Consider the following 13,157-nt stretch of genomic DNA (forward strand, 5'->3'; position numbering starts at 1 on the left):
CCAGCCTGCACCAGCCCGTGATGTGAGGCGAAGGTTGGGCCGTTAGTGTCCAGACTGAGACATTGGCACCATTAGTTCTTATTTTCAGATTCTGAAGAGCATCGTGCTGCTTGCTGGGTTAGGGGAGATGAGGAACCTTTTCTTAGAAGCAGTAAGTGACCCCAGGCTGTCCCACAGGGAGTGCTGAGGTCGTTCCTGAGGAACTAACCCAAGCTGAGCTGCTGTTGTTGGGCCCAGTGACTTGTTCTTGCATCCCTGTGGGAACTGAGGAGCAAGCTCACTCTTGTGTCAGTTGTCTGGAGTCATTGTGACACTATTGACTTCTGGGGACAATTCCTCACTTGAGGTCAGTGTCTGCTGCCGGTGCCATGATAGAGCCCAGCTGGCTGCACACTCCTCAGATTTAGGAGGCTATAATTGAAGAAACACATCACTACCATAATTCAGAAGGATTATAAACCCTCTGACCAGGGTACAGAGTTGATGGAAGACCTTCCTCAGCCTTTTACATGATCTTCACACTTCCAAGGACAGCAAGAGCCAGTTGATGACCTGATCCAGCAGAGCACTTGCTGAACTTGAAGCGCATGACTGGTGATGTGCTGCCGCTCAAAGCCGAGCGTGTGCTTGGGAGCTCTGCTGGATGGAGGTCAGTGGGAGTGGGGCAGGAGAGGCCAAGCACTGCTGTGGGATCATGGGGTGCTCATTGGAACGGACCAGAGTTCATTTTGGTGGCTGATGTGCCAGAGCCAGCCTGGCTCGTGGTGCCAGGCTTCATTAGCCAAGAAAGGAGCGTCGCTTTGTCACCTGACATCCTTTTTCAGCTGTAGTGTGGTATTTGGGGAGCTTTTGTAAAGTCTATGTATGTGTTGGAGCCATGGCTGTCTTCAGCACGGGTGGTGAAAGCATCATTCTTTGGGTGCAACGTGCCATCTCATGTGCTTTGGGGCACAGGGGGCAGGGCAAGGATGTGGGGTGGGGGTGTTGTGGAGAATTGCAGCATTTCTGGTAGTAAAGCCCACTTTGAAAGGTCAAAGTGGAACCCCCACTCTCCAAAGATTTGGAGAACTCTTGGTTCTTGAGTTGTTTCCAAGTGGGTTTTCTTCTGTTGGGTGTTTATAACCTTGGAAGAGTTCCTGCCCTGCAAGAGAGGGTTTCCTTGGTGAACGGGACACAGCACTAACGTGAGGTTTTGTCTTTGCAGAGTCTCCACCACCTCCCTACTCTCGGTTGTCTCCTAATGATGAGCAAAAGCCACTGGGTACGTGTGTTTTCTCTTTTGATCTCCCGGCAGCTCTTTCATGGGGCACTCCTGGTGTCGGTTCTGAGACATCCCTACGTGGCACATCAGCCCAAAGCCGACAAGTCGGGATTTTTATGGCCACTCATTATTTCTGAGCAAGCCTCAGCTGACGGGCTTGAAGAAGCAAATGGCTGTCAGTTTATCATACCAAATTACCGTGTACACACATGCAGATTTTTCCAAAATAACACGAAGCCCTGTTTTTAATGAAGGCGTAATGAAAGGTTCCCAGACGTCATGTTGTGTCTGCGTGTGTCATCTGCGGGAGGACGGCGGGGAGGGGGAGTGGGAGCTCCTGGGTGCCATTTCCATAAAGCCCTGGCTCTGCTGTGCCCCAGAGGAACCGGCTCCTGCCCTTCCTCTGCTTATTACAACGAGACGTAAACTCTTTGAAACTCGGCGGTGTGTAATTTAGAAACGGTGTTTCACTTTTCCTGATGAATTACAAAAGCTTTCTAAAATAAAGCTAGCAAAAGCAGCTTGGGTGGGTGGGCTGGGCACACAGCGAAGGCTGCTGGAGAGCCTTGGATCCTGCTCCTGCGTGGTGCACGTTGGCTTGGAGATGCTTTGAATTGGCATCTCTGCATCCTCACCGTCCTCTCTCAGCGCCAGCTTCTTGCTCAAGTAAACGGGAAGGAGAGACAGGGGAGGGAAGGGGGCAATGCCACGTCCCTCTTGGCTCCCTTGCTGGGATCCATGCAGCCGTGGCTCTGCGCCTGGAGCGTGGGATTTCGCCCTTTGCCCCGCAGTCAGTGGCTCTGCCTGACAGAGGGGGTAAGGACGGAGGTGAGGCAGGCAGGAGGCAGGCAGGCTTTGCCAGGGCGATGGGAGCGGGGCAGCAGCGTGCCTGCCTGCCCCACCCAGCCCCGAGGGGAGGCGGGAGCTGCCCCGTGCCAAAGGTGAGTCCCTGCCCTGCCAGTCGTGCACCCAGTGCGTGCCGGAGGGACCGGCTCCATCGCCGTGACACAGGGCAGCGACCAGAGCGTCCTGCAAGGCAAAATTGGCTGGTTGTGTTGGTTTTTTTTTTCCTTTGTTAGGTAGGGAGGTAAAAAAAAGGAGTTGTCCTTCCTCACACTCCCCCTTGGAAGTGAATTTCCTTTAGAAACTGCTTGTGCTGCAGGGAGAGATGATAGTGAGCGGCACGTGACTTTATTAAAACAACAGCCAGGGATTGAAATTTGCTTCACTGGCTTGTTTGATTGGAAAAATAATAGTTAATCTGTGAGCAAACAGTTGAGCACTTAATTAGAGGGGTGTAAGCAAGAGAGAATAACAAAGACTCTTAACTTGTTAAAACAAAGTTTCCTTCGCTTCAGCAAAGAGGAAGGAAGGAAGGAAGCAAGAATAAACAGCTTCAAGAATTTTAATGGTGATAATTAAGTATAGTAACTATGAGTTGTTTAGAGGCTTGATGTAACTTTATCCAGTAAGCACCAAGTTCCTACTTGTTTGATCAACTTAACTGCAGTTATTTTTGTGGTCGAAGCAATCCAGCCTCCGCGTTTGCGTGGTGGAGGTACAGAGTTAATCGTTGTTCTCTGGCCCAGTGGAAGGTTCCTCTCCCTGAGATGATGGGAAGCTGAAGAGCCACAAGTGCTCACGTAGCAAGACTAAAACACTTTGTTTCTTTTTTTTCTTTTCAGATCTATCAGATTCCACGTTGTCTTACACTGAAACAGAGGCTACAAACTCACCCAACGTCACGCCCGGAGACTTCTCAGGTTGGCAGATGTTGGCAGATGTTTTTGCGTGGCCTGAGCTGGGGAGCCCTGGGCTGGGGCAGGAATGAAAGGAGGAGATGGGGTTGTGGAGCTCCTCTTGGTTTATGTTCTTGGTGTGAAAAGGAGGGGGGAAAAAAAGGGAGCTGTTTGAGTTGATTGGTTCAGTCTGTGCTCTGCGTGTCGTGGTAAGGTGCTGCCTGTGGGATGAGCATGCAGGGGCAAGCGAGGACCTTTGGGAGGTGGCCACGGGGCCACACGTGTCCACTTGTGGAAGCCACCTAGACCTTGCCTGAGCCCTGAGGTGGTGGGCTGTCGTGAGGCTGGGCTGTACACAGTGAGGAGCAGGGAGGCAGTCTGCAGCAACGCTGCTTTGTGGTGGTGCTTGCTGGGTCCTTCCAGCCTGTGCTGCCTGCTGGGTCCTGGCCCCGTGGTGCAAACCCTGCTTTCATGAGCAGGGCTCCCAGCTACAATGCCATTGAAGCTCCTGAACAAAGCTTGGCTTAATTAGGGCCTGGTTTTTGCTCTGCCCCACCCCTGCAACCTTTCATTCATTTAATGGTGCTCTGTAAGGCCTGGGGTGGTTTTACCTGCAAGCAGGTAGAGAGTTGGGCCTTTCATTTGCTTGGCATTGGGTTCTGGCTGCAGTGATGGTTTCATGCCTTTTTTCTCTGGTGTCCTGTCACAGGCCAGGGCCTGGCTGCATGGAGGAGAGGAGAGACCTGTCTATAGGACCAGGTTTAATTTCTGCATTAGGTTATGACCTAGTTGATGGTCTGGGTGCTAAGATGAAGATAGACCTTTGTCCTGGTGAAAGCCCTGTGTGCCTTCTCCAGCAGCTGGGGTGGGACTTGGGCACCGAGTTGCCAGTTTGCTGAGTGCTTGGATGGGGTTTGCTGCGAGCCACTGGTGGTGAAGGGGACCCTTGGGGTACTGCTCTGTTAGCTGCAGCTTCCCTCAGTCTCTGCTCTAAGACTTTATGGATGGTTTGGTGAGACTTGCGGCTTCTTCGGGACGTTTAAGCCCATCTTTAAAACCCATTTTAAACCCAGCTTTAAAAGAGCATAGAAACAGCACGGCAGCACCGTGGCATGGGGTGGTGGCTCGTGTCCCTGGGGGGTTTTTCCCCCCTTCTCCCTGAAGGCTGTGCTGCCAGGGTCGGGTGGGTCTCCCCCCAGTGCTGCCGCGTGCCGAGTCCAGCGTGCCGGTCGGGCGCGCGTCTGTTGTGCTGCCAAGTGTCCGTGGCAGGGGAACAATTGATAGCCAGGCTTGTGCTGTAATAAATCCACGTTTGCCATTCCTGGGGAACGTTCCTGGGGCTGGATCCACGTCCGTAAAGCTCCCCGTGCCCGTGGTTTTTTGTTGTAACTTGATAATTGCCATTAACTCTAGCAGCAGAGTTGGGGAACGGGGGCTCCGTAGGATGTGATGCTTTTGCTTCTCTCACAGCAGAGTCTTTTATGGCACATCTGGTGGGTTTTCTGGAATAAAAGAGATTTTTAACTTCTACTTGAACAATATAATGATAACATGTGACCGAGATCGTACTGAAATCGGAAACCTCCTCTCCCCCTGCGTAGTTTCCAGTGGTGTAACTTTTAATAAGAGTCTGGGGCTGTGTGATTTATTTTTCCCCAGTGCTGGAGATTGCTGAAAGAGGATAGGAGCTTTGCTGGAGTTAACCCATACTTGTCATCACGGGGAGGTAAAAGGAAAAAACCCACTTAGACTCCAGTCTTTCCGCCGTGTTTCAGTTTGTTTGTTCTCCATTTCAGCTGATTTAATAGGTCTGGTTGAAATGTAGGTCTGGGTAAATGATACACAAAGTATGTGGTCTTCTCTGCCTTTTCTTCTGTCTACTGGAGGAGCTCAGTGTGCATTTAACTCCCATTCCAAAAATAAGTACACTTTGGATCTAGCATCAAGCCACTACTATTTATTGCTTCAGCTTTGATCATCAAAAAGGCTTTTCCTACTAAAACCACAAAATTCAATTTTGGATAACAAAGAGAACCATTCTTCTACTGGTATTCGTTTACTTGATGAACTCCTAAACAGGAAGTTTTAGCATGAAGTCAAAAGATACCTCTGTCATATGTATAACTTTAAAAAAAAACCTCCTCTTTTTGAAGTAGACCTTTTCGTGGCTGTAATACCACTCTTAAAAATGGGAAAAAGTCTCCAGTGAACTAGCAGGCTCACTGTAAAATTTGGAGTAGCAGTCAGCGCTGAGCGGAAGCATCAGTTGTGAGTAGTTGTGTGGGTGCAACCTTCTGTGTCATGAGCTGGATTGATGATGGTCCCCCAGAGTCCTCTTCATCTGAGGTTCAAGTTGTGTGGGTCATGAAGTGAAGCTGTCCCTGGATCAGTGGCCAGCCACAGCATTTCTGTAGAGAGCAGGTTTTAGAAGCACTTGTAGTTGTGTTAGGGATGCTCCTGTTTTCTCAGTGAGGTACGATGGCTCGGGAAGATCTTGGTCAGTGGGAAAAGGCACTTGGAGATGTTTGATCCCCAGGTTTCCATCTTCTGAGCTCAAGCAGTGTCACATTCAGGCTTCAGGGAATATGAAGAGAGGCTCCATCTTTCCCCCATTAGATTGATTTCTGCAGCTCTGTCTGCCTGGGGAGCCGAGGTGAGGAAATCTGCTGCTTTGGGAGTTGTATTTTGGGCCCAGGTGGTTCCCTTGGCCAGGGCTGTGCCTGTCCCCTGGGTGCTGGCAGAGCCTTGCCCAGGGTCGACGTCCCTGCGGCTCCTCTGGACGGAGCTGGGGAAATACCAGGGAAAGGGCAAAATCCAGCAAGGCAGAAACAAAAGCTCAGCCCCGTGACTCATAATTGGTGGAACATTTGTAGTAATTTTTTTTTTTTTTTCCCTTCCCCTCAGACTTGGCTCCTCTGCCACATGCCAGGAAGCCGCTGTACCCGTTAGACTTGCCAGGCTTGTAGAGGGCTGTGCTGCTGCTGCAGGAACTGGTTCAGTACGGTGGGGACGTGCTGGAGCAGATGGTGTAGGCCACGGGCTCTGGGATTCCCTGCCCTCCCCTAAATCCCACGGGGCTCCCCCTCACCTTCCCTGGGAAGGACTTTGCCTTAAAGACCATGAAATAGCCTCGCTCCCAGGCTCTCTCCTTGCACAGCACACTACATTGGTCTGTCTTTCTGGCTGAAAAAGCATCATAAATTCCTAACAGTAGTGGCCAGAGTTCTCATCAGTGGTGGCATTAAATTCTAGAGGTCCTAAGGACCGTGAAGGAGGGGAAGGGTTGAGCACAGGTAGGTGGTGGTGCTGCTTGGGAGCCTCTCACAGGTCCTTGACCATCACTGGTGCGTCTGCTGCAGGTCTGGAGAAGCTTGTCCATCCTCCAGAGAGGATGGGACATCTGTTTTCTGTGGGGCAATAATAAATGAGGATGAGTAGTTAGCTGTAGGAGCAGACAGGTAGTGATGGTGCAGCTCACTGCAGCCCTGCAGCAGTCTCTGGGCACCGTGCAGAGGTCTTGCACCAGCTGAGTGTCCCCACTGGAGATACTTAGTGAAAACAGTGCCTGCAGCAGTCAGTGCCAAGCTCTTAGGACAGCTATGTTTCCTCAGAACCTGTGTGGGGACAGCAGGGGCTGCTGAGAGGGGTTGCAGCAGCAACAAGAAGCCAAGGAAGGTGCTGCTTTGCATTTTTATCAAAATATTTTTTTCTTTTATTTTGAAAACAAATCACTTTTCATGTGCTCAAACTCTTGGAGAGTTCCAGCTCTGTTGAACCCCTCTGTAGCTGGGAATGGGCATCCTAAGGAGGATGTTGTGAGTGGGTGGTTTGCTGGAGCAGTGATGAGTCCCTCTCCACGCTCTGCAGCAGTGGGAGCCATACCCAAAAGTGGGGGTGCCTGTGGAGTCTACTGTGAGCACCTCTGAGCTGAGAAGGTGTCAGGCTGAGCGTAGAGTTGGGTCTGCTCAGTGACTGACCCTGTGTTCTCCCCTCCGGAGCTGGTGGAGGATAACTGTGGATTAACAGGGAGAGGATAAACAGAGACTGAACGGGCTGGAGCTGATTTAAATGAGATTGGCTTCGTTTCAGGGCTTGGGTGGTGGACAAGTCGCTTGTGGGGTGGTGGTGGGACTGGGTGTGAGGGGTTAGGGGAGCAGGGTTTGAGGAGGGGGAGGGAGGAGCCTGTCCATCCACCCTGGGTGGTGACTCAGCCCTGCTGATGCCACAGCCAGTGTGGGAGCTGGGGGGTTCTTCTGCTTCCAGCAGAGTTCAGGATGAACTTCAGGAAGCATATTTGAAAACCCACTGAATGGAGAAAGTGAACATCTCTCTTCCTCTCCCCCTAGAAATAACAGGCTGCGTGGATTTATGCTAACAAGGAAATTTATGAAGATCCTGTGTGTTAGGAGTAGGAAAAAAAAAGAAGCCTATTAAATATGTAAGGCGGATATGTGTGGAAACTGGGCAAACATTGCCCTTTCCAGGCTGGGGGAGAGATTGTGAAATTACCTGCTAAAAGGGAAAGAAAAAAAAAAAGATATTTTTCTCATTAATGGGGCAGCAAATTCTTCTGGGGGTGAAATGTTGGTTTTGCAACGTTGTGGTGATGGCCTCTGGCTTCGGCACCTCGTGGTGCCAAGTTCCCACCACAGCCACCGGTGCCAGGCTGGGGTGGCAACAATGTGGGCTGGGGGCTGCAGCTCAGGTCTGACCCAGCAGCACCAGGGAGCCTTTTTCATCCCCCTGTCGTGTTGCAGAAACATAAATCCATTAAAAAAGCAAAACAACAACAAAAAAAGGCAAGCAGAATATATCTGTGCATCCAGTTTAATCACAGACAGATGTTTATTTGGGCCAGTAATGGTTTTGGTTTCCTTTTTCTTTCATATTTAACTTTAAGTTTGCTGGCGTGTCTCACCCTGCGCAGTCTATAACAATCAGGGCTTGGCTAAAGACTTTCCTTGTCAGAGGAGTGAGCCCCTTGCCAAGAGCTACTTCTTTGATGCAAAAAAATACATCCTGGAGGTGCTTTGTCAGATGTTTTTATATTAAACATTTTTCCTCCATAGTTTTAGTTTGCCAGCGGGAAATAAAGTGCATCTATTTTCCAGTGTGCTTCAGAGAGGAATTCTTTGCTTGGTGTGAAGGTTTTCTGTGGGTGACTGTAGCTGGAATGCCCATCAGAGAGCAGCATCCTTCCCAGTGCTTGGGAGAGCTTCAGAACAGCAACCTGCCTTTGCTTGGGGTTTGGTCACGTGCGTCTTCTGGCCCTGCCTGGGGTTGACATCAAAGGCAACTTTGCAAACTGCAGGGTGAATCATGGAATTAATCCTTGAAAGGGAACGTGGGGAAGCTCTCGGAGATGACAGCCCTGGGCTCTCAGCACCTGTCCCTTTCAGAGAGGTGCAGGTGTGCTGTTTTATTCTACAACAAATGTCTTTCTGGGTTGAAGATAAATCCACTGGAACCTGTAGATTTACAGGGGGGCCACGGGGGTTTTTTTGTGTTGTGTGTGTGCTTGCCACAATGGATGTCTCAAGTGGCAGCTTCTGGGGTTCAACACTTGTAGCAGAAGAGGTGGGGAAGCAACCATTGATGCTGCAGCTGGGTGAGCTTCTAGTTGTGTCCAAAGCTTGTTGATGGCTCCACAAGCAGCATAACCCAGCAGAGTGCTCCTTTTGGGTGGTTCATGTGCAGCTGGAGATGTTGCCCAGAGCACTGAGATGTATAAAAAACACCCTTATTTACCAGTTGAAGAAAGAGACCTTAGGTCAAAGCTGGGGAAGATGCTCTCTACACATGGTTGTCTCTCCATTTAAACCCTATGAGGCAACTTGTGTTGGGCTACCAAACCCAACAGCTGTAGCATAGAGGTCTTCAGGAGCTTGCTGTTACAGAGCTTGCAGATGACAGTTATTGGGTGACAGTGCACCTTTGTGTTGACACCTGTACATGATGTTCCTTTTAGAGAAGCAGGAGAGGTGCTGGTGACCCCAGTCCTGCAGATCACAGGCCTCAGGAAGGAGGAGGACATTCCAGCAGTGATCATTCAACTGTAGAAGGGTTTCTAAGGCGAGCAACACCTGTTTGGGTTATGAGCTCACAACACAAGCTTTTTGGTCTCAAAATTGATCCAGAGCTGAGCCAGGTTAATATTGTGGGGAGGGGAAATTAATTCTGTGAAGAATAAGAGACCAGTGGGAATTTGCTGGAGGTGGGAAAGGAGATGGTTTGTGCTGCAGGTCTCTCCAGGAGGGAAATAAAGGTTCTTCTGAAGCTTTGCTTTCTGTGCAGGGAGAGCATCATCACCAGACCCATAGAATAGTGTCTTCTAGGAGGGAAGGTATTTTCTGGACTAGGAGATGGAAAACTGTCCCCTCATTATTAGCCATACACTGGTGGTCCCAAGATCCTACCTACGCCAGGGTGCAGTTTGAGACGGCTCCAGTGATGTTCTTCATCTAAGCTGATGAACCAGTGGTGGACTTGTGTCTTCCCATGTGTTCCTCCCTGTGAGGAGTCTGTGATTTCCCCAGGGTAGATGGGGCAGCTGTTGCAGAGCTGTGAATTGACCCGAAATCTCCCCCATCCCCATCCACTGCTTGTGTTGCTTCATGTGCAGGAACACCTTTCCTCTTAAATTATGGTGATGGCTGGTGCTGCTGCTTCAGCTCTCCAACACTGGGACAATCAAAGCTGTCCTTACTCCAGAAGGAGAGGAGAAAAAAAGGCAAAACTAGCTGCCAGAGCTGTAGGACCATCCGTGTGGAGCAGCAGAGGCTGCCTGGTGCATGAGGGGTGGCCAGAGGTTGGGCTTGCCAAAATTTGGCCGGGTGCCTAACGCAGGGATTAAAGATCCTTTGCAGGGGATGCCTCTGTGTTTGTGTGCACACAAACAGCCACCCAGCTTGGAAGGAGAATTCACCCTGGTGCTGCCAGGCAGCATGGTGCCCCAAAAAGCACGTGTCAGGGGCAGTATTTGGGGAGCACCGTTGCCTTGTAGGCGAGATGCTGAATTTCTCAGTACATTTCTGCAGAGAGAGAGAGTTGCTTTTTCTCTCCCTCCTTTACCTGGACCTGGGATGAATTTTCGCAGCTAGTCAGGCTGTTTTCAGCCGAAAAGTTCTTGGAGTAAGTACAACACCCAGCTAAAATATGTTTTTGTCTGTGGTTCATTGAGTAGTTATGATGTTTGGCTTTGAATCACAGAGCAGTCACATCCTTCACTTCTCCAAGCACCTAAGCATCACACTTTTAAAAAAAAAAAAAAAAAAAAAAAAAAAAGAAACATCAGGAAGTAAGCAAGTTACTTAAAAGTAAATTAGTTTAATCTTTGTAGCCAAAACATTACATTCTTGCACCCTATTAGGAGCTGGAAATGGCTTTCTAGGTAGTAAAAGTTCTTTTGATGTAGCTCCGGTTGTGTCGTTTAAAGGGCGCGTATCGCTGGGACCTCTTTGTTTGAACTTGGCTTTTCCCTCTGCCTGCATTTTGCTTTTTAAACAGATCTGCTGAATACTGGACATAGTGTATTTATGACCTTTGAAAATGGGGAATGTTTTGAAGGAGGAATTTTGGCTTCTTATAGGGATCTGCAGAGAGAGGCTTGTATTCACAGTTACAGTAATAGATTTTTTTTTTTCTTTGGTGGCACTTTGATGAGTGAGAGGTGTTTATAGGCTTGATTCATAACTGAGTTACTAAGGTTTTCCACGGAAATAACTTATTAAATCCATGGCACTCACTGAAACGATTGAAGTCTGTGGATTTGCTGTTCATCAAAGGCACCTCCTTTCCCAGCCTCCAGTACCTAACTCAGCATTTTACCTCTGGAGGATGCTCAGACTCGACAGGGCTGTGCCCATGTGGAAGCTCGAGACGTGTTTGAGTAAGAAATTAAACAACAACAAAAAAAAAAATACCCCAAGACAAACTGGAAAGGAGGAGGAAGAAAAAAAATAAAACCCTTCAGGAAAAACATCCCCCGTCGTTCAGAGCTGCTGATGGTTAAACCTGGTTTTCTGGAACACTGCTTATTTGTGTGGATTTTACTTTGCTGCTGGAGAGCTGCAGAGTCCATCCCTTTACTGCTGCTGCAGGCTTTGAAGTGCTCGAGCCCCTGGAACCGCAGGTTCAGTTTACTGGCAAAGGAGACTCGGCTCTTTGTGCTTCCAAAGTGCCTGGGATCAGAGGGATTAGGGTGTGATTCCCAGCCCTGCCGTGCGTCCTGCCCAGCCCTGGGCTCAGGGAGGGAGGAACAGAGCCTCCTGCCTCCCTGCCCTGCCTGGGAGTGAGGGGTTTGGTGCTCCTCAAGGATGAGGAGGGATGTCAGCTCCTTGAGGTCCCACCTTGCTCCTGGGGCATGGGGTTTGGGTGGTGCTTGTCCCAGCAGAGGGCTGCACTTGCTCTCCCTCCTGTTTTACACCTTTCCCTTGGTTGATTGCCCCAGAAAGTGGGTGTTTAGCATGGGAAGAAAGCATTGCTACAGTGGCTGAGGGCTGGGAGAGGGGAGGTTGAAGAGCTGTTGTGCAGTGTACTCTCAGTGCCGGGGTCCTGGCTTTGGATGCTGAGAACTCTTCAATTCCTGTTTGGTTGGGTTTTTTTTCCTGTAAGAACAAAAACATTCCTCATGGAAATGCCTGTCTTGGCTGACCTCTTCCAGAGCTGCTAAACGCTGACTTGCAACAGCCTTTGCAGCTCCTGGGGTGGAGCAGGGATTAGATGGTCCCCAGCGTTGAAGTGCTGGAGCATGTTGCCCCCTTCCCAGAGGTGCTTCTCCTTTGGTGAGAAGCTGAGTATCATGTTGGTTCATCACCCCCACCTCTGGTGATGGGAGAAATACCAGCAGCATCAGAGGATATAAATACAATTAAAACCACATCCCTGTTCCTGCCTGGGCATCTTAAATCAGCCTTTTTTCAGCCGTTCCAAGGCAAGCAGCTCATGCTGGGGTTTGCTTCCCCAGCGTGGTTGCTCCAGTGCCCCCGCTGCTGGGGTGCAGGGTACTGGGGTGCAGCCTGTATTGGGGTTCAGGCTTGGGTCTCATGTTGGGTGGCAGCACAGGGAGGCTGAGCTGTAACTGGTGCTGAGCTGCATCACCCAGCATCGTGCCAGGGAGGGCAGAGACACCATCCTGCAGTGGTGGTGATGTGGTCCTCTGGTGGGTTGTGTCCCTGTGCCCCATCACAGCCCAGCCAGCCCCCTAAAATCATGCGGTGAAGAGCTCCGGCCACCATCCAGACTCCTTGTTTAGCTGGTGGTAAACATAAACAAAAAGTGGTATTTTTTAATGTGTAAGAATTAACTCTGCCCAGACCCAAATTCCCTGCAATACAATAAACCCTGCTCCTACCCAGACTTGGGCTGGGGACAGACAGGCTGCGATGCTGCTCCGTGCACTTGGCTTTTTGCATGTCAGGTTATAAAAGCCCTTGTATGGAACCTGCCAAAAAGTCTGATTCCCAGCAGTGCAAGAGAGAGGGGTCAGTAAAGGATTTACTCTTTTCCTTCACAGCAGGTCTCTGTTCCTGGGGGAGCAGGAGGCCTTTCCTGGTGGTGCAAGGAAAGTGGAGCGTGGTCCTGCCCTGCAGCATCCCCTGACCCTCTCGTCCTGCTCAAGTGCCATTCCTGGAGCAAACCCCAGACCAAAGCCTTCCTTGAATGGCAATTCATACAAGTGTCTTCGTGTCACATTTGCTCTCCCAGTTGGACACCAGTGCTCAGCAGGACCCATTGCAGCTTGGCCATCTCCTTGCGTGGGCTTTGAAGGGCTGGGTGCTGCTCTCCCCCTCTGCCTGCGTTCAGGTTTTGTGGGTTGGGAGATCTTCCTCCTTCTCAGTGCTCTTTAGCAGCTGAGGAGGATCAGGCTGCTCTTTCCTCATTTTAGCTGTGTTTTAGAGGCCAGAGGAGGACTTGGAGGCTTTGTGCTGCTGTAGGGGCATCTCTGTGGACCATGCCAGCAGGACCTGGGTGTTATTTCTCACAGCAGCTCCGCGGAAGCATTTCAGACAGAACTGTGTCAGTTTTATCTACATAGTCCATTAGCAGGAGTGGAACATGCCAGCAGAAACGCTGTTTTTCAGCTCTTTCCATTTATTAAGGTTTCATTTGCTAAGATTTTTTCCATTTGAGGAGCCAAAGAATGTTAAAGACTTTTA

The 13,157-nt window shown here is 50.0% G+C and overlaps 1 protein-coding gene across 1 annotated transcript in view; it reads left to right on the top strand.

The window, feature by feature from the left end:
* Positions 1-1,204: 1,204 nt before the first annotated feature.
* SMAD6 (SMAD family member 6) overlaps positions 1,205-13,157 on the top strand; it is a gene marked incomplete at its 5' end in the record, with an annotated part of 38,811 nt that continues 26,858 nt past the window's right edge. Inside the window, 2 exons of the mRNA XM_008940882.1 lie at positions 1,205-1,261; positions 2,947-3,024. Of these exons, the coding sequence (XP_008939130.1) occupies positions 1,205-1,261; positions 2,947-3,024 (135 nt within the window). The remainder of the gene's footprint in view (positions 1,262-2,946; positions 3,025-13,157) is intronic.

The sequence above is a fragment of the Merops nubicus genome, unplaced genomic scaffold (assembly GCF_000691845.1).
Source record: "Merops nubicus isolate BGI_N331 unplaced genomic scaffold, ASM69184v1 scaffold12925, whole genome shotgun sequence".
NCBI lineage: Eukaryota > Metazoa > Chordata > Aves > Coraciiformes > Meropidae > Merops > Merops nubicus.